Here is a 24,231-nt window from a genome sequence, read left to right on the forward strand (position 1 = left end):
GGAAAAGAGTGAGGAAGTCCCTGAAACCCATAGCGGGAGAGAGGAATGTGGGGGCTCTGAGATTGTCGAGAGACTCTTCATGTACCTCAACTCAAGGTGTATTTTTCTTTCTGCCAGCAGAAAGAGAGACCAGCAGGAGAGAGAAAGAACAAACCAAGGATGTTAGGGTGACTTCCAGTCAGGGTGAGACTGGCCGAGGGATGGACGGCAACACTGGATGCTGGGGTCTGGGCCAGGCCTTGCGAGCTCAGGGTAACTCAGTGCTTCTAACCACCCTTTATGTGCAGAGAGGAGGCAGCTGTGTGTCACTGTGGAGTAACTATTGGCACAGAAGTACACAGATGTTTGGGAGGAAGTGGCCGATTCCAGTACGAGGGGGAAATTCTCCATATTTTTTCTAGAGACAGTGTACCCATTGGGGACATCTCCTCTGTTAATGCTGTCAAAACCGTTTGAATAGTAGATCAGCTTCAGCCCATGCCCCGGGTCTTGTCGATACCAGTACATATAATCATAGTTCTCAGTCTGGTCACATTTTAGAGTCACCCTCTTTCCTGTCCCTGTGACCTTGTATCTCGGGTTCTGGGTGATTTCAGCATCCATGGGTCCTGTAAAGGAGAGTGATACAGACTGAAGTCATCTCTGGAGGAAGGCTTGTGTTGGGTGTCGGGGACTCCAGGGAATGGAGCCGTCCCGTACTCACCTGCCCACAGGAGACAAAGAACAGCTCCAAAGAAGAGCCTGGTGGCCATTTCTGGTGGAGGGCAAGACCTCCTGTCTCCCAGTTTTGTTTTGGGGAAATAGAACTGGGGTTCTCGGTCACTCCGTGACGTCACTGTCCTTGACAAATGCTCAAGTTGCAGAGCTACCCTGCCCCACCCCTTCCCCACAGGAGCAAATCATTAACATACACGAAGTTGAATGTCTCAGAAAGGGAAGGATTTGTAAGTGTGCTTTTTGAAGAAGTCTTACAGGTGTATATGCTTTTCCTCTGCCTTTTAGTAAGGAAACTCGTTCTTCTATGAATAATGATATAATTCCTTACTTGTATATTGTAGCAATTTTTCATACAATTTCTGTAGACTAAGAAATAGTATTATAATGCTCTTGGTACTTTTGTGACTTTTCTGCTCAAAATTTGCCTCCAAACACCTTTCACTAGTCTTTCTCTTTGCCTTAACTCTGGATAATTGGGTGTCAGCCTATGGTGTTTGTTTGTTTGTTTGTTTTGTTTTGTTGTTTTTGTTTTGTTTTTTTGTTTTGTTTTGTTTAAAATAACCCTGCCCGGAAAGTTTCCCAAGTATCAAGGTCAGGGTCGTTGGAATTTGAAGAATTATTTTATGTTGTCTCACAGATCACTGATCGATGGGAGCCCTGCCATCTGTATCTAGGTCTTTGTGCTGTCGTGAGTAGGATTCCTCCTTTGTTTCAGAGGAGGCCACGGGGCACTGGACCACTTCAGTTCCATGGCTGTGCTTTCTTTGAAAAAAAGAGGGAGCTCATTAGCCGCATGGATGAGATACTCATCGAGCAGTACACACTCTTGCTTGATGTTTTGTCTCCATTCAGGAGGTCTTGCACCCACCACATGGGTGAATATTGATGGGATCCTAAATTTGCTGTAGTGTAAAACTTATAGGTAGTCAACACCAGTACGTAGTGTTACTTCGTTTGTCGGTTGTTTCTCGGTGTGAAGCTTCCCTATTTCTGTGACTGCATGTCTTACATACTCTTGGTGGGTAATTTCTACAGTCACACGGTAATGAGAAAGGACATGGAATAAGAAATCAGACACGGGTGGAGGCTGTGTAGTACCACACAGAAAGGCTTGTGGCTGGGGCCTGGCAAACCCAGGAAGGACTTTCCCCTCTACGCCCAGGACTCAGTCCCATTAGCCTAAGAACCACACAGCAAAGAAACCTACTTCCCATGGCTAGGTCAGTGCAAAAAGGGGGAGTTTTTCCATTAGGACTCACATTCTTGGGCGTAGGGTACATGGAATCCCATAGATCTAAGGATTGTTCTTACGATAAAGTATGGTCCACCCAGAATATCGGTATTCTCAATGATACCTAATTTCTTTAGGGAGTTAAGCATTTACCATGAATATTTCTTCTCAAATTTATTTTTAAATTAGTTAAATATTGAGTCAAGAATTCATCACAAAATTTGCTAAAAATATAGACCTCATCTCGAAGCTTTGTCTGTGTTTTTGTTTTGTTTTGCACTTGTGTTTCCCAAACACTGGAACACTTCATACACATGGTGAACAGTCAAGGGTGGGCTGTCTGTGAAGTTAATGAATAACTTCAGGCCCTTCTCATTTGCCCAGGACCTTTCTAAGACTTAAAATAAAAATTTCTATCCTCTTTTGCAAAGAGCACCCTGAAATGTATAAGGTTTAGGCTCTATAAAACCTGGATCTGCTTTGCACTGGCATTCAATAAGTATTTGTTGAATTCATGAAGAAAGTCCAGGCAGACTCTCCTCCTATAAACATAACCCTAGTCTATTCAGTTTCTGATAGCTTTGGAGCTTCAAGGGAGCAGAGACCCATATGAGTCTGTTGGGAGTTCAAAATAAACCGAAATGAACTGGGAAAAGATTCATTCCTATATGTTACTATAAGACTTTGAACGGATGGATGGCAATATGAATGAAAGAAAAATGGCCGTCTCTTCCAAAGGGAAAGGTCTTGTGATGGTCACTTCATTCCATCACTGTCAGAGAGCAGGAGGATGAAACAGGAGAAAGGTACAATATTGAGGATGTGTTGGGGCAAGAGGAGACGGATTGCACTGGGACCTTCTGAGAAGCCCATGAAATGCCTCCCTAAATTTTCCTCCTGAATGCGGACACTGGAGCTTTCATGTCTGGGCTCGTGTTGCTTCAGGAGTATCGGCACCCCTGCGGCTCTGGCTGCCCTTCTGTACGGGCTAAGTGGGCTCCTGTGATGTCAGACGGCCTTGGGGCAGGAAGCAGAGGGATCCCGGGATGCGCATGAGGGGTGCCGTCAGCACAAGGTGAACAGAGGCAGACTTGCATGAACGTACTGTGCACAGCAGTGGAGGCTGAAATCAGAGGCGGGGCAGAAGGCACTACAGGCTCCACCATACCGGACTCTCTTGAATGAAACTGTCCCTTTCTTTTTTAACGTTTATTCATTTTTGAGAGACAGAGAGAGACAGAGCACAAGTGGGGGAGGGGCAGAGAGACAGAGAGAGAGGGAGACACAGGATGCGAAGCAGGTTCCAGGCTCTGAGCTGTCAGCACAGAGCTCAACGTGGGGGTCCAACTCACGTCCGGAGCCGAGGTTGGACGCTTAGCCGACTGAGCCACCAGGGCACCCCTGGAAACTGTCGAAACTGTCCCTTCTATCAGACCTTTTGCGTGGCCACCGAAGCCACAGCTTTTTGGAAGCACCATAGCTTCCTGCATATCAGACTTAATATCAAACACCAAGTGCTGTCATAGGCCTCATTCTTGCATTCCCTTAAGTGGCACCTTTTTGCAGTGAATTTCACATAATAATGTTCCGACGACTGTATTTACGTTTCAGATGACTTTGTGTCTGGAACACAGGTGAGTCAGGCAAGAGTAATCCGTGCCTGCCTTATGATCCCACAATTGCACCCAGTAAATAATTGTGCCAGACCAGAGATTTATCAGAGTTAGCAGAGGAACTAAGACTTCTTGGACCTACACTTTGTCTTGGGGAATTTGTTTTATTTTTTTCCTTGCATAAAGTCTCTGCAAGACACATATTATTGGCGTCAGTTTACAAGTGGGAAAACCCAGCCAAATATTTTCCCAGGTCGCCCGTCCAAGGCAGGTCAGAATACGAACAGACAGAAAGTAATAAGCATCCGAAGTCCTCCTCGGCAGGTAGCCTCCCAGCTGAAAGGCGAGTCAAGGACTGTGTCAGCGCCGGTGTTTCTGAAAGGCACTTTTGGGCCAATGTTCCAGTCGTGAAGATGTCTCCCTCTACCAAAATGCAGAAGGGGCAGCGGTAGGGTCGGCGTGGCCTAGGCTTGTGTGCTCATCTGCCATCTGTGTGCTGTGCCTCCTTTAGCAAATCACCTGAACTCTAACAACCGGCATTTTCACCTGCAATGTGGGTAAATGGCTCTATCTCACATGGGCCTTAAGCAAAATAATTGAAATAATGTACTTAAGTATAGGGCACCTTGGGGTGCCTGGGTGGCTCAGTCGGTTAAGCAGCCAGCCTCTGCTCAGGTCATGAGCTCATGATTTGTGAGTTCGAGCTCTGCACTGATGCAGGATGCACTGATGCACTTTCTCCACAGAAAGTGCTTACGTAGCCTGCTTGGGATTCTCTCTCTCCGCCCACTCTCTGCCCCTGCCCCACTCGTACTTTCTGGTTTCTGCAGGGCAGAACCCTGGGCAGAAGTCGCAGTTTCAGCTTTTCTGACCGAAAGGGCTAGGTGTGGGAGCGAGCGGCAGCCTCCGGAGACCTCCCCGCCTTCCAGAACTCCCAATGGCTTAAAAGCACTCCTCCCGTGTTAGCTCTCGTTCTGCTTAAAATTCCCAGAGAGCTCTTGTTTCCTTGGCTGAATCCTCTGATAGGCTGGGAGTCCCCTAGTCACTTAGCTCCTGTACTGGGGGATACCCTGGCCCCACTCTAGTGGAACTAAGACAGGACTAACACAGGACAAACACACATTCTCTGGCTGGAAGCTAGTCCTAGAAGGGGGGAGGCAATAGCCACGGTCACCCCACATCGTGACGTGCGACCTCCCCACCACGGCTCAGCTGGTCCTGAAGTGGAAGAGACGGTGCTCTGCTACGTCATAGTGACCAAGGCCCAGGAGACGCCATGGAATTTTAGGGAAATGTTGATTTCAGAGGCACGGAGACATAGATTTGACTCCTACCTCTGCTACTTGAAATACAAAATCTTTGGAAAGCTCACGAGCTACCGTTTCTTTCTTATCTATAATAGGGCATCCGGAGAATTTCCTCATCTGTGAAACGGACACACTAACGTCTATCTTGCATTAAAACATGTATCGTACGCAGACACTCTAGCACAAACGCAGCAGCTCCTCACACTGGCTAGAGACCGTGAGAATATTCACGGAATCTGGGCCCCAAAATGTTCAGGAGTGCTCCGGCTGAGCTCAGCAAGGCAGAGTGCTGGGAAAAAACTGGAAGCATCCCTGGAAGTTGGCTGAGGCCCCCTTCCCCTCTCCCTCTTACATCCTCAGCTGGGACAGGAAAGTTTGAGTACGGAGAGCCAGTCATGCTGCAGGGCTGTGCCTAAGCTGCTGGCACACAGATACAAGGCTGAGTCTCCCAGCCCCAAGGAGCTCATGTTCAGCTGGGAGCTGTAGTCACTGAACTGTTCAACGGAGAAGCGACTGGGGAGGTTTCCTTTCTCTCTCGTCTCCTGGTCGAAGAGCTCAATGAGGAACTGGGGGCCCTGCCCCGGGGCCTGCTGGTACCAGCTCACACTTCTGTGTCCAGACATAGGACGGCATTTCAGGACGGCCTTCCCTCCGCTGCCTTTGACCAGGTGTCTGGGGGACTGGGTGACTCCAGCACCCGCTGGACCTGTGGAGGAAGGAGATAGCGGCTGACAACGTGGCCCAGGAAGGAGTCTGAAGATTCTAGCAGCAGTTCAGGGGGTGTCCCACCTGAGCTCAAGACTCACCTGTCCCCAGGAGACAGAGGGCCACACAGCAGAACAGCTGGATGCCCCTGGCTGACTCAGGCAGGACAGGACCCGCCATCTTCCTACTCAGGGCTCCGGTCTCCTCCCTTTTCTCTGTTTGGAGGGCTTGCCTGTGACGTCACTGTTCTGACGTCACTGTCCTTGTGTAGGCTCCGGCAGGCACCCTGCACTGCCTGGACGGGCTCAGCGGATGCACGGCCCCCTCCGTCTTGTCCAGAGGCCTACTGGGCAGGCGTGCTGGCCGTGCTAAGCCGGGCCGGGCAGGGTCGGGCCAGGTGGCCATCCCCCGCAGCTTCTCTGTTTTCCTCTGTGCTCCTCTCTCTGCACCTGGCTTGGATTATGCAGGCTGCCTCCCTGAAACCGGTCACACTGCACCAGTGGAGGCTCCAAGAGATGCCTTTACACCAAGAAACGTGGAGTTCATAGCTCCCTGTTGTGGCATCAGTTCACGTGGGAAGACTCTGATCAGCCCTTCCCGTTCCAGCACTAACTCCGATTCACCCGCTATCTCCTGATGCCCACCAGGGCACCGCTTCTCCTCAATCCTCCCTCTCCCAGCTGCTGCCGTCAGTGGCTCCCTCAGTGGACCCGCAGCGCCCCCAAGTGGCCCAAGCAGGCCACGTACTGTCAGAATTGGGCCCCAGGATCCGCTAGGGCAGCACAGCTCTGGGGGATTGGACGTTCACCTGTATCAAGCTCACCCTTTGCACGTGTCCACGTGGGAGGCATGAAGCAAACCTTTTTCCAAGAAAAGAATAAACATTCTAAATCTCATCAGTTAGTGTTCTAGGAAAGGGGATACCAGCCAGTCATTGGATGCCCGCTGCCCTGGAGAGGGATAGGACTTTGGGCAAAGTGCTGTCTTTAACCAAAGAGAATTCCTGCAAGTGGCTGATGGTAGAGTTCTAGCAGCCAAAAAATCTAAGCAGCTGGGGAAATAAACCCATCAATCCCATGAAGAGGGAAGTGCCTATGTATATACTCTCTCTCTCTCTCGAGTATATATATACACTATATATACTATAGTATATATATATACTCTCTCTATATATAGAGTATATATATATATACTCTCTCTATATATGTATATACATATATACGTATATATATGTATATACATATATATATGATATATATATACGATATATATATAGAGAGAGTATATATATATACTATATATATATAGTATATATATATACTATATATAGAGAGAGTATATATGTAGAGTATATATATATATATATAGTATATATATAGTGTGTGTGTGTATATATATATATAGTGTGTATATATATATAGTGTGTGTATATATATATATATATTAAATAGCCTCTTCACATCTTTTGCTATTTTTTAAAAATTGAATGACTTGTCTTTTCATATTATTGGCTTCTAGGAATTCTATACATTGTGGATACCTGTCCTCTCTCAGATAGCCATCTATCTATCTTAATATCTTTTGATGAACAGAAGTTTTAACTTTTTGATAAAGAAAAATGTACTTTTTCAAGAAGAGAACATTTTTTTGTCCTCCTCAAGAAATCTCTGCCCACTTCAGGGTCAGGGAGCGAATGTGCTATGTTTTCTTTCAGAAGCTGTATCGTTCGGAAGCTGTAGAGATCATTGAGGATATTGACCCGGCTCATAATAATTTTCCTTTACGGCAAGGCCAGTAAGCTTTTTCTGTCAGGGGTCAGAGAGCACATGGCGTGAGACTGGTGCACTAAGGTCCCCGTGCTCACCACGCAGCTCCACCGTCTTACTGCAAAAACAGGCAGAGAAGATCTGTAAAGGAAAGGGCATGGCTGGTCCTCCAACAAAACTTGCCTTATGGATACTGAAATATGAATTCCATGAATTACTGTCTGTCACAAAATATCACTCTTTTTTTCTTTTTAACCATTAAAAAATGCGGAGACCATTATTGGCTCTGGGGTCACATAAAAGCAGGCAGACAGGGCACCTGGGGGGCTCAGCTGGTTGAGCGTCTGACTATGGCTCAGGTCATGATCTCACGGTCCCTGAGTTCAAGCCCCTCTTTCAAATATAAATAAACATTAAAAAAAAGTTTTAAAAAAAAATGGTAGGCAAAGGCCATGTTTGGGTTGTGGGCCTTAGTTTACCCACTCCGAATTTATGGTGTGGCAAGAGTGTTGAGATTCATCCTTTTTCCATGTGGATTTACAGTGTCTCTAGCACCATTTGTTGGAAAGACTGTTTTCCTTTCTGTGCTACTTTTAGTGTTTGGTCTGGGGATCACAGAAGGCCATCTTTAACTTATCATAGTCTACCTGCAAAAGCAGTAATTGTTTTCTTTTTATTCATACCCTTTATTAGGGGAAGGAAGTTTCTAATTCTCCTTATTTGCAAAGACTCTTTATCAGCAATGGATGTTGGATTTTTCAACTATTTTTTGAATATCTGTAGAGGTGATCAGATGATTGTCCTTTTTTAGTATTTGATATGGTAAAGCACAATGATAGCTTTCTTAATTTTTATTTATTTATTTTTTTTAGAGAGAGAAAGAGAGTGAAAACTTTAGAGAGGGGCAGAGAGAGAGAGAGAGAGACAATCGTAAGAAGGCTCCATGTTTAGCACAGAGCCCTGTGCAGGGCTTGATCCCATGACCCTGGGATCATGACCTGAGCCAAAATCAAGAGTCAGGCACTCAACCAACTAAGCCACCCAGGATCCCCCATTGATAATTTTTTAAATGTTTAGCCAACTGCACATTACTGAGACAAACTCCACTTGGTCATGATGTGTTACCCTTCTTAGATATTGTTGGATTCCTTATACTAAAATTTAAAAGGATTGTTAATCTGTGATCATGAGGGATATGGGCCTGTAGTTTTCTTGCAGTGTTTTTGTCTCATTTTGGTATCAGAGTAGCGCTGGCCTCAGAATGAGTACAGGAGGGTTCATCCTTCCATTGTCCCCCCAAGGACGACTTTAGTATTTTATAATTTATAAACACTTTATAGTTTCCCTTTTCTTTCACTCTTTGCCCCATGGTCAGAGAACATACTTTGTATGACTTAGATTCTTGTAAACATATTGACGCTTATTTCAAGCCCAGAGTCTATAGTCCATCTGGGTACATGGTCATGTGCATTTGCAAAAAAGATATATTCTGCTGCTGCTGTTGTGTGAAGTATTCTATTAATGCCAATTCGGTCAAGTTGGTTCAGAGCGTTGACCTTACTGACATGCGCGTGTGTTAACTTGTTTAGTCAGTTACTGAAAAGTATTACAATGATGGTCTTAGTTGTGGACCTGCAGCCCTACCCATTTGCTTCAGGATTTTGAAGCTCTGTTTTTAGGAGCATAAACATTTATGGTTGTTACGTCCTCTTAAGAGATGGCCCCTTGGTCATTATGATATGAAGCTGCTTTATTCCAGAGGATCTTCTGTGCTCTTAAATTTACTTTGTCTGATATCAGTATTGCTTTCCAGCTTTCTTTTGATTAGTGTTATCATGGTACACCTTTTCTATCCTTTTACTTTTTACATTCTGAGTCTTTATTGTGCATTTCTGGAAGGTAGCATATGGGTTTTTTCATTCAATATCACAATTTATTCTTTCTAATTAGGGCCTTTAGACTATTTAGATTTGATGTGATTACTGATCTGGTTATGATCATGTCAATCATGTTGCTATTTATTTTTATTAGTCTTGTCTCTTCTTTGTTCCTTTATCCTTTTTTAAACATCTTATAGATTAATTGAGCATTTTCAAAATTATTTTATTTTTGTTTTTATTTTTTATTTAAATCCAAGTTAGTTAACATATAGTGTAATAATGATTTCAGGAATAGAATCTAGTGATTCACCACTTACAAAGAATACCCAGTGCTCAGCCCAACAAGTGCCCTCCTCAATGCCCATTGTTTAGCCCAACACCCCACCAGTAACCCTCACTTTGTCCCCTGTATTTAATAAGAGTCTCTTATGGTTTATTAACTGGGCATTTTTATAATAATTCCATTTTATCTTTTTTGTTGCCTTTTTAACTATACGTTTTGTCATTTTAGTGGACCTAGGGGTTGTGGTATACAGTATTCAAGTGCTATTATACCACTTCACATAGATTATGAAAACCTGACAATAATGTGACAATTATGCATTTTCTCCCTCCCTATCTTTATGGTATGTTACCATGTATTTTACTTTCATATATATTATAACTCCCCCCACGTTGGAATTATTTTGGCATATACACCCAATTGTTCTTTAAAGACATTTACGTTTTTAAAACCTTGCCTTTGGGTCATTACGCATTGGACTCCTTGAAGTTTCCCGGTAGCTCACCAGTTCCCTTCTCTCTCCATTTCATTATGAATCATTTACGATTACGCCTTCGAGACCATTCATCTTCTCTTCCATCATGTCTAATTTGCTACTAATTCCATCTATTGTGTTTTTCATCACAGAAATATATTTTTATCTCCAGAAATTTGATTTGGATTTTGACTTAATTTTGAACACATAGGATATAGTTATAGCAACTGTTTTAATATCTTTGTCTACCAATTTGTCATAAGGGAGTTTGTTTCTGTTCGCTGATTTTCCTCCCCATCATGGGTCATATTTTCTTGCCTCTTTGCATTCCTATAATCTTTGATTAGATGCCAAACATTGTGTATTTAACATTTTTAGGTGCTAGATGTTTCTATACTTCCATGGCATTCTTAGCTTTATTCTGTGATTCAGTTAAGTTACTTGGAAACAAAAAGCAAATAATTCCTAGCAGGCATTTACTCTTGAAGAATTTGGCAAGATTATTCTAAACATGTATGAAAACTACACAAGGGTCAAGAGTGGTCAAGAACTCTTACTAAAAAGGAACAAATCTTGAGAAATTAGACCTCAAGATATCGAGCACTATTATAAAGCTATAGTAATCAAGACAGTGTGTTATTTGCGCAGGAACCGACAAAACAGACCAACGTAACAGATTAGAGATGTAAGAAAACAGACCCACACATATACAATGACTAATTTATGACAAAAGCGGTATTACAGAGTAGTGAGGAAAGTGTTCTTCAACAAACAGTATTGGGTCAGTTGGAAAAAACATATGGAAAAACATACTGACTCCTTCCCCATTTCATACACAAAGAATTAATCCCAGTTGGGCTGCAGATCTAAATGTAAAAGGTATGAAATAGAAAGAATTTAGAAGAAAATATAAGAAAGCATGATCATTCTGAAGTAGGCAAAGATTTCCTAAACTGGACACCAGAATACAAAATGGAATGATTTTTGATTAAAATTTTTTGTTTATCAAAAGATACCATTAAGAGAGTGGCAGAGCAACCCACAGGGTGTGTGCATATGTGCACGTGTGTGCATGTGCACATGCATGGGTGAGCATGAGTGTGCATGAGTGGGTGCATGTGCATGTGTGCACCAGCTGGAACCCTCCAATAGCCCTGGTGGGGGCATCATGTGGCAAAGCTACTTTGGAAACCTCAGAGTCCCAAATGGCTGATAAAACTGTCATTCAGATCTTCTCTGAATCACTTCCTTTTACCACCTTCTCAAGTGGAGTTATATTTTATGAAAACCACGCTGGGCTTCTATTAAAAAAAAACTAGAGAAGAAAGAAATTAAACACAGAATCGTCAAGAAATAAAAAAGGAACATAGGAACATATGTTAATGTGCATTGTTGCGGCTGACGGTTGTTCTGGACAAATGATATCAGTGGCAATAGTTACTAAGGATTCTAATGTGTTTATCTTTATGGCTGGTAGCTACATATGGCCTTAGCGGTGTTCCATATTGACTGGCCCACCCTTGGGCAGAGCGTGGCCTGAATTAGTGACACTGAGTAATAGTTTATTATAAATGTGCTGAAACTTCATCGTTTTACAAAAGACTATGTCACTATACCTGAGTCTAAGCTCTGACATTCTATCCCAATTATAGAATCTGTTTTTAAAAAGTTTATTTATTTATTTTGAGAGAGAGAGAGAGTGCTAGTGGAGGAGGGGGCAGAGAGAAAGAGAGAGAGCGAGAGAAAGAATCCAAAGCAGGCTCCTCACCGTCAGCGCAGAGCCGGTGCGGGGCTTGAACTCACGAACTGTGAGAACATGACCTGAGCTGAAATCAAGAGTCGGATGCCTAACTGACCGAGCCACCCCAGCGCCCCTAGAATCTTGAACTGTATGAAGGAATCCCAGAAGCACAGGAGCCAAAATTATTATTACCCAATAGATGTTCTGGTATTTTGAAGGTTATTTCTTGACATTTTACTATCAGAAGAAGAGCCTAAGTCCCAAATCCACATGTTGCCTCTGATGAAGAAGAAGCAGGCAACTCCTTTGTGCGGGGATTCTGTGAACTACGAGAAGCAAGCACATGAGGTTGGTGAAGAGGAAGGAGGTGGCTGTGCCCCACTGTGGTAGGGCTGCTGGCACAGAGGTACACAGCTGAGTCCCCCGGCTCCGCACGCTGGATCTGCAGAATGGAGTAGGACCCCTCGGGCCTGTCCACCTGGAACCGATCGTTGCTGGGCATCCCTGAGGAGTCTACTTTGTCCTTGTTTCGGAAGGAAGTGAGAAACTCCAGGCCTCGCCCCGTGGCCTGTCGGTACCAATAGAGGCCAGCATGACCAGAAATTGGGTCACACCTGAGGTCCACGTCCCGGCCCCTCTTTGTGACCTTGTGCCGGGGGGACTGGAGGACACCAGCTCCTGTGTGACCTGTGGAGACAAAGTTGGGAACGGCGAGGAGGAAATCGACTGCGATCATTGCATGTATTTATCCCTCACGCTCACACACATGCGCTCACTCGGTTTTCTGAGGACTCACCTGCCCCCAGGAGACAGAGGGCCACGCAGCAGAGGAGTCTGGTGCCCATGGCAGGGTCAGGACAGGGCTAGGATGTTCACCACATTAGGTTCTCCTGAGCACGAGCGGAGGAGGAGGGAGGCCCCTCATCCACACAAGGGAGTTGGCTTAGTGACATCACTGAACCTCACGTTCAGCTGCTATCAATGAGTTAAATCTAAGGTTCCAGCCACCTCGAGATGCACCATTCTATCCTGACCATTAAGGAAGAAAAAAGATGAGTGTCGCTCATATTCAGAAATGTTAAAAGGGAAAAAACTGTGAGGCATAGAATGAATGGAAACTGGTCATTTGAAAGTGGATGGACAGATAAGCGGATTCCGTTCAGTCCACTGGTCGTGAGCCCTCTGGCCACAGCGCTCAGCTGCTGGTACCCCCACCGGGTGTGTGGCCTTCCCCTTGTCTTGTGACTTCTCCGTGTGTATGTGTGTGTGTGTGCATGGCACCTCCAACCTGAGGGCTGGAATGATGGCCTTATCACCCCCCTCTGCATGCTTTTATTTCGACCTCAGCCCTGTGTTTGCCTGGTCGAATCCACGGTTTGGGTACGGGACTTGTGGGGGCTGGGGCGGCCACATCTTTGTCCGGAAAACATTTCCAATTCACAGTTCAGAGCTGCGTGATGTCAGGCTCCACAGATCTTCCTAGCACTGCGTCCAGTCTGAAGATGGTCCTCCCAGTGACCTTGTGGTTCCTGCCCCTCCTCCCACACAAAGACGAACAGACTGTCCTGTATAATCTGGTTCCAGCATGTGTTAGCTCAGCCTGTGCACAAGGCCATCAACCCCCGCAAACCTGAGCCTCTTCATCTGTAAAGTGGGTTAACACCCCCTCACAATGTCTTATGAGGAGGAACTGAGAGATAGTGTAGTTTCTAGCAAGTACCCACCCCTTTCTCCCTCTGGTCTTGTCTTGTGAGGGGGTGTGGCTGGGGCTCTCAGACCTCCAGGACTATGAGTGATGGAAACACTGTACTCATCAAGAAGGAGTTGGAGGGGCGCCTGGGTGGCGCAGTCGGTTAAGCGTCCGACTTCAGCCAGGTCACGATCTCGCAGTCCGTGAGTTCGAGCCCCGTGTCAGGCTCTGGGCTGATGGCTCAGAGCCTGGAGCCTGCTTCCGATTCTGTGTCTCCCTCTCTCTCTGCCCCTCCCCCGTTCATGCTCTGTCTCTCTCTGTCCCAAAAATAAATAAAAAACATTGAAAAAAAATTAAAAAAAAAGGAAGGAGTTGGAGTCGAGAACGTGGGAGCATCAAGAGGCTATTCCGTTCCCGGTCAGGGAAGCTTTTCTTCTGGGGCGTCTGGGTGGCTCAGTTGGTTAAGCAGCCGGCTCTTGGTTTCTGTTCAGGTCAAGATCTCGTGGTTAGTGAGTTCGAGCCCTGCCTGAGGCTCTGCACTGACAGCCCGGAGCCGGCCTGGGATTCTCTCTCTCTGGCCCCCACCTAAACATAACAAGTAAATAAACTTTTTTGTTTTTTAAAGGGGCTGTCCGATCACTTTGGGAAAGATAAATCAGGAAAGGTGTGAGACAATGATGACAGAGTCAACGTATCTGTCACCCCATCGTGCAATCTCAAGATGGCACCAAATAGGAGCCAGTTAGGTGTCTATCAACGTGGACAAATAGAGTCCAAAGTAGATTAAAGGGGGAAAGTATGCATGTGGCAATGAAGGCGCACAGGCGGTCCCACTTTTTGTAGATGTGTTTGGGTGGACAGGTTTTCATGAGCCCGGAGGAGACAGCTGGTAGGAAACAAACCGGGGTGTTCATATTGGCTTCCTACCTGAGGTAGCGACAGATAGAGGTGTGTTTGGAGAGGAGAGAGTGTTATTAACCTTAAATATCTTCTTTACACATTGTTGGTGTTTAAATTACAAAACATAGCTTAACCTCATGACAACTTTACATTCAGACCCTTGATCGGGTTGCAAGACGTGTGGGGTCTAAATGGACAAAGTCCAGAAAGGCACGATCCATGGAACACATAAATGCCCATTTTCTTTGAATATGCCAAGGGGAGGCTGTTACGTAAAAGATCACAAGCCCTCAGTGCACATGAATGGCCTCTCCCTGGCGAGGAAGGTGGGCAGGGAGGTTCGCACACTTGATGTTGTCTTTAGCTGGTGCCGACTGTGAATTTGCACGGCTCCTATCTCTGAAAGACTGACCACCGCCACGGAGGGGAGGTCCTGACTCCTCATTACAGAACAAGCTTTGAAGAATCCCTTGATTTGAAAAAGAAGGGGCATGAGCGCCCTCTAGTGCCTGCATTTCCGAACTCAGTAAAAATAAGTTGGCGTTTTTACAGGCTAGAAATGCATTTTTTTTTTTTTAATTTAAATTCAAGTTAGTTTAGCATATAGTGTAGTAATGGTTTCAGGAGAATTTAGTGATTCATCACTTACACAGGACACCCAGTGCTCATCCCAACAAGTGCCCTCCTTCACGCCCATCACCCAGTCATCCCCCCCCAAACCCCCCCCCCCACCCGCAATCCTCAGTTTGTTCTTTGCTTCTAATTCAAGCAGCATTGTTACAAGCTGATTGTGATGTTGTCCCAGGGTCTGTCAACAGGTCACAGCTTCCTCAAATAAAGTCTTTGCAAATGAGTGGGAAGAGAGGCTGTCCCCAGGGAAGATATTCTGACTCTGGTCTTTGTCAGGTTTGACTCTTTGAAATAAATAGTCTATTTTTGGTCTTCCCCTGCCTTAGGAGATGAAACTGTATTAGTCTTTAAAGCTTTGATGTGAATCATTCAGGCAAACTGGGGTTTCAGTTTCTCCTTGGGCCATCCTAGGCAAGCGGTTCATTATTTCCACCCAGAAAGACTCTTACAATTCTTCAAGGACTAATACAGGGCCTCTCCCTATAAATGGAGCCTCTGAGTTCACAAACAGCCTTACTCATCTGGCAAAGGAAGGGGAGCCGGGCAAGGGTCCTGCACCCCGTCCACAACACTGTCAGGGTGCTAGCTGGGGGACGCCGGGGCGCAGGGTTGAGGGACCCTCAGCTCGGTGACTCCGGTGTTGCCTAGGGATACGTGGACGTGGACATCCATGCCATGGTTCAGGGTTTTAGGCTGGTTACTTTGGCCCCTAACCTTTCCCATGGGTATGTGTGCCTTGGGAATCACCCGCCCTCCCCGCCCCCAACAGAATAGAGGAGCCATTTTTCTCTCTTCTCCGTCACCTTTGAATACCAGTGTTTGACATCCTGTTTCTGATCATGCTGCCATTTAGGGAGTCCAGGAGAGGCTTCCCTGGGACGACATCTTCCCTGATGGGGACAGGCCCACCTGTGTCTTCTGCTGGCCTGTCTGTGCAGGGAGGTGGCTGTGGGGTGACGGCTGGAACAAGAGGACACAGAGGTCAAGGATGGACTGTCAAACATGAGGACAACACCTGTGGCTGTGACAGAAAGTCACAGGCCTGTCGGGGATCTCTCCTTTGTGGGTGCGATACTATATCAGCTTAGCTCTGTTCGGGGTCCTATTGATACCTATGCATATAGTGCAGACGACAACCATACACATCTCAGTGTCCCTTTCTGTCCCGTTCTTGTTACTTTGGGGGTCTGGGTAGTTCCCGTATCCGTGGCACCTGAGGTGGAGAGGAGCCGAAGCAGGAGACAGTGCCCAAGAGGGACCCTGATAAGGTAGACTCAAAGTAAAGGCTTAGAATAGGGCTTAGTGTGCCCCAGGACAGGGCTCTAGAGGGCTCACCGGCCCCAGGGGACAAAGGGCCACACAGCACAGGAGCCTGGTGGCCATGCAGAGTCGCAGCAGAATGGGAGATGAAGGGGACATTTCTCCAGCCTGGGTGTTGGGGAAATAAGAGCTGGCTCTCAGTGGAGCCAGCCAGTGACTCCCTCATTCACCTCCTACCTTCGTCTACCCTCAACCACCCTCCACATCCAGACATAGACCTTCACTCATATGGTCTCTGCTCCTGACTGCCTTTCTTCTGTGAGGTTATAGCATTATAAGGTCCTATACTGTTTGCCCCCCACCTCCCCCCTGGCTCTCTCTGTCTCAGCCACGCTCAAGCGGGTCCAGGTTTCTCCTTGCACGTGCCGTGCTCCTTTCGTCCCTCAGAGTCTTTTGTTACAGGCTATTTCCTCTGCCCCGAATGAATATATGTCCCTTTGTCTTATTCCTGGATCTCCACTCCATTCCTCACATAAAAATATATTCCAGGTACACTTATTCTTTCTTGTGAAATGTAAAATTGTCACTTTCCTGGAATAAATTAAGGAAAATACTTTCAGGCTTTCACTTAAGGAAGAATTTGTTTCGTGGAGACACCAAGAAAACTGTCATTTCAACTGCATTACATCAGACTCGCGCGCAGCAAAGCACCCCGTAAAAATGAAAACGTAAACTACAGATTAGGAAAAGACATGAGGAATGTGTACAGATGACGAGGAATCCGTGTGGAATTATACGTCCCCCAGAGCTGCCACGGAACAGGCCACGATGGTGCATGGACTTTCCACCGCGGCCCAGCGGGGCCGCAGGGGGCCCTGGGGGTGCCTGGGCCTCTACTGATGGGGAGGCTCAGAGGCTATGGGTGGGGGAAGGGTACGTGGGGGAAGCTGGGGCTTGAGAAACACAGACAAGCTGACTTCCCAGTTCTGCTTCTTCTAGACCAGGAGACACGTGGGAAACGACTTAGCCTCCTCACCTCTCTTCATCTACAAAGAAGGTAGAGGAGTATTTGATTTGGATGATCGTCACAAAGCATTAAAACGTAGAATATATGCAAAGGATCTAGCCCACGCTGAGGGCTCGGTTGCCCCTCCTATGCTGGAGTCACCCAGGACTTGACAAGCGCCTGGTGCTGTGGGGACAGATGTGGAAACGCTCAGTGCGCATGCGTGCCCGTGAGCCTGGGTTCTGTGTGGGTCGTGCTCTGAGCTCAGGGGGATGCAGGAAAGGTCTTCGAAATGACTGAAAAGCTCCCTGGAAGGAGTGAACCCTGGGTGGAAGCCTGTGTGCTCTGTCGCTGTTGGAGCAAGCAGGGAGGTTTGTGCACAGAAGGCTGGTGACTCTGCAGGGCTGTGCCAAGCTGCTGGCACAGAGATACATGGCCGAGTCCGTCGGCTCCAAGGAACTCACGTGCAGCTCAGAGATGTAGTCATGGAACTGTTGCCCTGAGAATCGATCCGGGAAGTTTCCTTTTGTTCTTTGTGTATATTCAAAAAACTCAAAGATGATCTGGGGACCCTGATTCAGGGCCTGTTGATACCAAGATACGCTGGAGTGCCCAGAGATAGGGGAACATCTCAGCGTTCCTTGCTGTCCTCTTGCTTTGATCAGGTATCTTGGAGTTTGGGTGACTCCAGCCTCCATTGGCCCTGTGGGAAATGCAGACACAAAATGAGCATGGGAGAGAGCCTGACGGCTTACCCAGAAGGTAAAGTGGAGGATTCAGGAGTCAGCCAGCTCAGAAGACCGATGCTTGTCCTTGTTCACGGGACTCACCTGCTCCCAGCACACAAAGCATCACCCAGCAGAGGAGCCTGGAGCCCATGGCAGTGCCGTGGCTCTTGTGCTCAGGGTTCTGGTCCTGATGGGTAAGAGCTGAGCTCTCGGGTTCCCTTTTCCTGGCTGGAAGATGATTCTGTGATGGCACTGCCCTGTTGGCATCACCCCATGGACAGCGGGGCCCGGCACACCAGACTCCCCTCTCAGCCTACAGGCAGGAAGGCGGGCCCATGGGGCTGCGCTGATGTTTCTCTGAGGCTGGCCTCCTCTGATGCACCTGCTGACCACCCCTCCCCCCCACCGACCCGCCCTCCCTACCCCACCTCTTCTCCAGCTGGAGCTCGCCCACCATCGCACCGGCTGGGGTGACGGGCTGTGAGTAAACTCTGTCCCCACCCTCCCTGTGTGTCCTCAAATCCTCTGTCAGATGTTAGGTTCGAACCAAGCTTTGTCTTTGCGTGTGCCTTTCCCCGACAGCATTCCCAGCCCCTCGTCCTGAGTAGCTGGTGCTGCAGAGTCACCACGATTCAGTCCATCTGATTGGATCCAGAGGGGCCTGGGTTGCCTATCAATTACTAGGAGTGAAGATTCCCCAGAAACCATTCCATGACTTTATCGGCTTATAGCACAGGCTTAGCCATCCTGGGGTTTCTCACCCTCGAGGCAATCCCGGGTGTAATGTTCTGGATAGTTTATGTTTATCCCTTCAGATCCACCCTGTCCTAAGAGGCTGACCTCTATGGATGATACTTACTGGGGTCCTTTCTTTTCGACCTTGCAGTTGGGTTCTGCGTGTGGGACATAACGGCAGGGGAGAAAAGGGGACGGGGTCACCGACTCTTTGCAAGATCTGTTCCCTCAGCTCCCTTCTCGGGGCTACGTCTCACAGTCAGTTTTTTTCCCTGCCAGAGGCCACAGCACCAACAGGCTTAGCCACGGCGCCTGAGTGTCCAGGGACCCACACGTGTCATTTCCTTGGGCCCAGTTGGCTCAGGGATTAAGAGCCACCCACTTACCCCAGTCCTAGGATGATGCTTCTTCCCTTACTAGTTTCTCTTAGCCCCGCCACACCTGTGCACTAATAGATACAACAAGGGAGAAGGAGGTCTGGAGACGGTATTTTGGCTTAAAAAAATAAAGCAACAAAAGCCCAAACATTCTGCAGTTAGCTCTGCTGAGATACTCAGCAGAAGCGTAGAGAAACGTGAACATGAAAATGAACAGTGTGACTCAGGGACAAAGAATCCAGAGGCTTCAGGGAAGAATGACTATATTCCTCACCTACTCTCACCTAGGCAAGTTCAAGGCAGGCCAGTTTCTTCACGTACGTGGTAGACAGTATGGTGCTCTGGGGAGATCCCTCTTCAGGACCCTCACTCTGACCCCCCCCCCCCCATGGTTTTTGTCCTTCACGGGACAGTGCCCTTGGCTTTTGATTTAAACAGCAAGAAGGAAAGAAATGCAAATTTTAAGGTGAGTGAGAAAGGTTTGAAATATTAGACACATGTTAGATATTTGAAGGCTAACAAGAACACTGGAATCTCAAAGCAGGGATGCAAAGGCAGGTAAGGTTATTAACCAGTGATTAATCACGATACTGGTTCGTGCAGGTGTGTGGCTCATTAGGCTCACTCGGCTGTCGCTGTGAAAAAGAGAGATCAGTGCATGCAACTCTGGCTTGGTTTCTGCGATGTAAGGGCAATCTAAGAAGTTCCTGGTGGGAGAGTGAAGATGGTTTGTAAGGTTGTATCAAAAGAATGTAACATCATTGAATTTACCCTAGTGTGAGGTAATGAGACTTTGGAAGGACCCCAGGGAACAGGAAGGAAGCATGGATACCAATGGATGGGAGATCCCAATAACGTCAAGGAACAAGAGGGATAAGAAGCTGTGGGCAGAGAGTGGGGTCATTACCTTGTGATTTTGGAGGTGGGGCATTTTCAGCTGATGACAGAGAACAAGGAATGGGGCAGCCACAGCAAAGCAGAGCAGGAAATAGAAAGGAGAGACTCGGGGACCTGGGTGGTTCAGTTGGTTAAGGGCCCAACTCTTGATCTCACGGTTCATGGGATCAAGCCCCACATCAGGCTTTGCACTGATGATGTGGTGCCTGCTTGGATTCTCTCTCCCTCCCTCTCTGCCCCTCCCACACTCATGTTCTCTCTCTCTCAAAATAAATAAATAAACCTCAAAAAAAAAAAAAAAAGAAGGAGGAAAAGACTCAACTTTGGGGTAGGCAAACATGTTTTAGACAGGATGCAAAGGGCACGAGATGGAAAAGTAAAAAAAATACATAAATTTCTTTTTTTAACATGTTTTATTTTTAATTTTTTTAATGTTTTATTTTATTTTTGAGAAAGAGAGAGAGGGAGAGGGAGACAGATGACCCAAAGCAAGCTCCGTGCTGACAGCAGAAAGCCCGATGCAGGGCTTGAACTCACAAGCCTTGAGATCATGACCTGAGCTGAAGTCAGACGCTTAACTAACTAAGCCACCCAGGTGTCCCAAAAGTGAAAAATTGTAAATGAGATTTTACAAACATGTAAAACTTGAGCTTATTGAGAGGCAACATCAGGCAAGCACAAGGCAAAGCCACTCCAGGAAGACAGACTCGGCATATTCAATGGTCAAAAGACTCCTATCTAGAACATAAAATATCTCCCACGAATCCATAGTATAAAAACCACCCAATTTTTAAAAAATGAACATATATAAAAGCAGGCACTTAAAAAAGAAAATAGGAACATAGAAATGGCCCAAAAGCAAACATCATTACTCAGTGGTGAAATGTAAATGAGATACCACTACATTCCCCACGGAATGGATAATAACAAAAAGATGGAGGTCACCAAATGTTGGTGAGAATGTGGAGCCAGGGGACCCCCATCCCTCGATAGTGTAAATTGGCCACTTTGGAAAACTGTTCAACTCTTTCTAAGGAAGTCAAATGTGTATCCACCTGCGAATCAGTAATTCACTCTTTTGTCTATACCTGAGGGAAATAAATGCATTTATCCACAACTATTTGCAAAAGAATGTTCAGAACAACTTTATCCATAACAGCTGAAGACTGGTACAGGCCTGGTATCCAAGCAGAATAGAATGGAAAAACAAATCTCACTACATTTATACAATGGAATACCACATAGTAATAAGAAAGAATAAACTGCTGATAAACACAACAACGTGAGAACATTTCAAAAATATTAATTTTTGAGAAAGATTAAAGCCAATTAAAAAAGAGCATTCATTATATGGTTCTATTTATGCAGCTGTCAACCTAAATAAAAAGGAAAACTGAGGCCAGATCAAAATTGTCAAAAAGATGAGTTTGGGGAAACAGCAGGAAGTACTGTTCAGGACAGGAAGACTGAAGCAAGCTCCAGGGGAGTCCGCCGAGGGTTGGGGATGGGCTGTTCCCATGGGCAGGGGATGCAGAGAGGAGAGAGCTCAGTTAGGTCTGTTAAAATTGAAAACAAAGGGAGACCAGCTTTGAAAATACAGACAAAAACCAGTCCAGTCAGGCAAACAAAGCTCAATTCAGCTTCTTTTGCAAGACCAACATGACCTGGGTCATTTCTCATTTATGCCTCTGGAAACCATAAGCAAAAATTTCCCGAGGGCGATATGAGGCAAGTCCTGACCAACTCTCTATTATTAAGAAAATTCCAACATTAACAGTTTTCTATAAATGAGGCATTTGTGGGAAATCAGTCTCTCAGTCCTTACATTTTGTTTTTCTGAGGGTTCACATGCATGAGATTTCTTCAATTTATATCCTCTGGTCCCATTTTAGATTGAAATTACTTCACATGAAGTTCAAGTATAGGCAAAACATCAGAAAAGTGGTTAGCTCTGGGAGAGAAATTGATTGGGATTGAGCATGAGGAAACTTTTCTTGGGTGATGGAAATGTTCTTTATCTTGATTTTGGTCAAGGTCGCACTGGTGTATACATTCGTCCAAATTTACCAAGCTGTACCTGTATCATGTGTTAATTTCAGTATTTTACTCTCTCTTAATTATACTTTAATAAAGCGTTACTAAAGCATAAGTAACTTTCATAAAAGGTGGGAGACCTACACAATTTTATGCTTGCATTCCACATAGTCCGATTTGGAAATAAATCACACGCAAATAAGAGAAGACAAGACCACTCACATACATGAAATACTGAAAATGTTAGAAGTTCTCCAAGAATGAAATATATAAGCCTCCAAATTTGGCATCAAAATAAGCCTGACTAACAAGTTTGTTAAGAAACAGCTGAGGATCAATGGCTGAGATTTCGAGGGTCAAAAACTTAAAAAAATATCCTCCAACGCTTTAGAAATTCCACGAACCCTAAAGTGCTGTAAGCCCCATAGTTTGGGAAATTGGTCATTTGTTAGTTTTGCCACCCAGCATTTCATTTCAGCTTTCAGCAGATTGTCCCATCAGTGAGTTGATTTTTTGCCAGGCAAGCAGCCTTCTCCCCTCTCTGTGAGCACGTCGTGGGTGAGCCTGCAGCAAATCACAGGTACAGTCACCTTGTCCAGAGTGGACAAGGGCAGTGCAGGACCACACCCTCATGCGGTCTGCACTTCCTGTAAAACCCAACCATGGACTGTCCACTGTTGGGAGTTAATGGATGCCAAGCCAGGCCACATCGTTCCTGGGTTCGGACTTTTACCTACAGGGACCCAAGGAGGGAAATGGACTGTGGGGAGAATAAGATGATTGCCCAATATCATTTTGTAATATTTTACAAGAGAAACCCTGAGGAGCTTGTGGATTTCAGTGTGAACCAATGAGATGGTAAGAACTCGGTTCCTTCCTTAAGAATTTGAACCCTCCTGAGCCCCAGAAGGTTCAGAACACTAGGCGACAACCACAGACAGAAACTTAGTTTGTAGTCTCTTTGGCTGTAACGCTGCTGTTTAAAGCCTTTCACATTTCCCCTGAGCGGGAAATTTCCCCTTATGTGTTTTATAAATTGTTATTAACAATTTTTTTTTTCCTCCAGAGAATTTTTGCAGGGTATGCAGTGTTTTTGAAGCCCGAGATTTTATGTAGTAGTTTTAGATCTGGAGAATCCCAGACCATCCAGGGAGTTTCAACCTGTTTAGCTGCTTTCTGCTTTGTTCCTCTCCATTGAAAAGAAAGTGAAACACACATTTCATGTTAGATGCTACTGTTTCTGTGCTTGACTCAATTACCAGAATATTCCAGATCAAGTGGAATAACATTAGGTGCTATTTGCTTCTACTTACACACACCCCCTCCTGTAGTGATGGACCTCAGTTCACACCAAGGGTTCCTGGAAGAAGGCCCCTCGGCCTGAGATCCCATCGCTGGGAAGTCAGGCGAAAGCCTCGAAAGCCTCGGTAAGGGCTGTTATTTCCCCTCTTGAGGCAAGGCCTCAGGCAGGAGTATCCTTCATGCCTCCAGCTGAACTTTTTGTGCAGAGAGCAGCTGGCCATGCAGTGCTGTGGACTCACTGCTGGCACAGAGGTACAGAGAGGTCTGGTTGGTGCCGGCAGCCTCCAGGGTCAGAGAGAAATGCTCCTTCTTCCCTCGGGAGACCCTGTACCCCTCCTGGGACACCCCCTTTGACAGAGCTGCCCGTACCACTTGAATAATGGATCAGCTTCAGCCCCTGTCCTGGGTCTTGTCGATACCGGTGCATTGCAAAATGGTTCTCATCCTGAGTACATTCCAGGATCATCCTGGTTCCTGTTTGTATAATATGGTGTCTTGGCGTCTGGGTGATTGCAGCAACCACGGGGCCTGCGGGAGAGGGACACAGAGGGTCGAGGCAAGGCTGAAGGCGTGATCTGAATCTGCAAAGCAAAGGGAAAGGCTTGGAGCTGGGACTTGGCAAAATCATGGCTCGGGGTTCCAGCTGAGTCCAGAACCCACCTGCTCCCAGGAGACCAAGAGTCACACAAAAGAGGTTGAGGCTCATGGCAGGGGCAGGGTGAGAAGGGTGCTGTCCCAACTAAATGCTGTCATCCGCAGGACTGGGAGAGCGAGCTTGGAAGCTCTTCAGTGGACAAACGGGTCTGCCTGGGATGTCACCGCCTCCCACCTCTCCAACTCTGCCTGGCCCAGGGTCCCTTGTGACTTGGCTCAGGAGAGGTCAGCTACTCCTCACGTAGACGTTGCTTAGCAAGGCCTGCAGGGGCAACGGGGTGTGGCCACGGTGCACTGAGT

At 46.4% G+C, this 24,231-nt stretch overlaps 1 long non-coding RNA gene and 1 gene segment (V, D, J or C); one reads left to right on the top strand and one right to left on the bottom strand.

Moving 5' to 3' along the window:
- Positions 1 to 3,705: 3,705 nt before the first annotated feature.
- On the bottom strand, positions 3,706 to 5,827 carry LOC131508849 (T cell receptor beta variable 5-1-like). The segment is given in 2 exon segments: positions 3,706 to 5,574; positions 5,675 to 5,827. Coding segments are annotated over 2 exon segments (429 nt in total).
- Positions 5,828 to 15,133: 9,306 nt separating this feature from the next.
- On the top strand, positions 15,134 to 16,079 carry LOC131508856 (uncharacterized). The gene is made up of 2 exons (XR_009260178.1): positions 15,134 to 15,214; positions 15,792 to 16,079. It is a non-coding gene; the product is annotated as an uncharacterized LOC131508856 (long non-coding RNA).
- The last annotated feature ends 8,152 nt before the right edge of the window (positions 16,080 to 24,231 follow it).

Source organism: Neofelis nebulosa, chromosome 4, assembly GCF_028018385.1.
Source record: "Neofelis nebulosa isolate mNeoNeb1 chromosome 4, mNeoNeb1.pri, whole genome shotgun sequence".
NCBI classification, from domain to species: domain Eukaryota; kingdom Metazoa; phylum Chordata; class Mammalia; order Carnivora; family Felidae; genus Neofelis; species Neofelis nebulosa.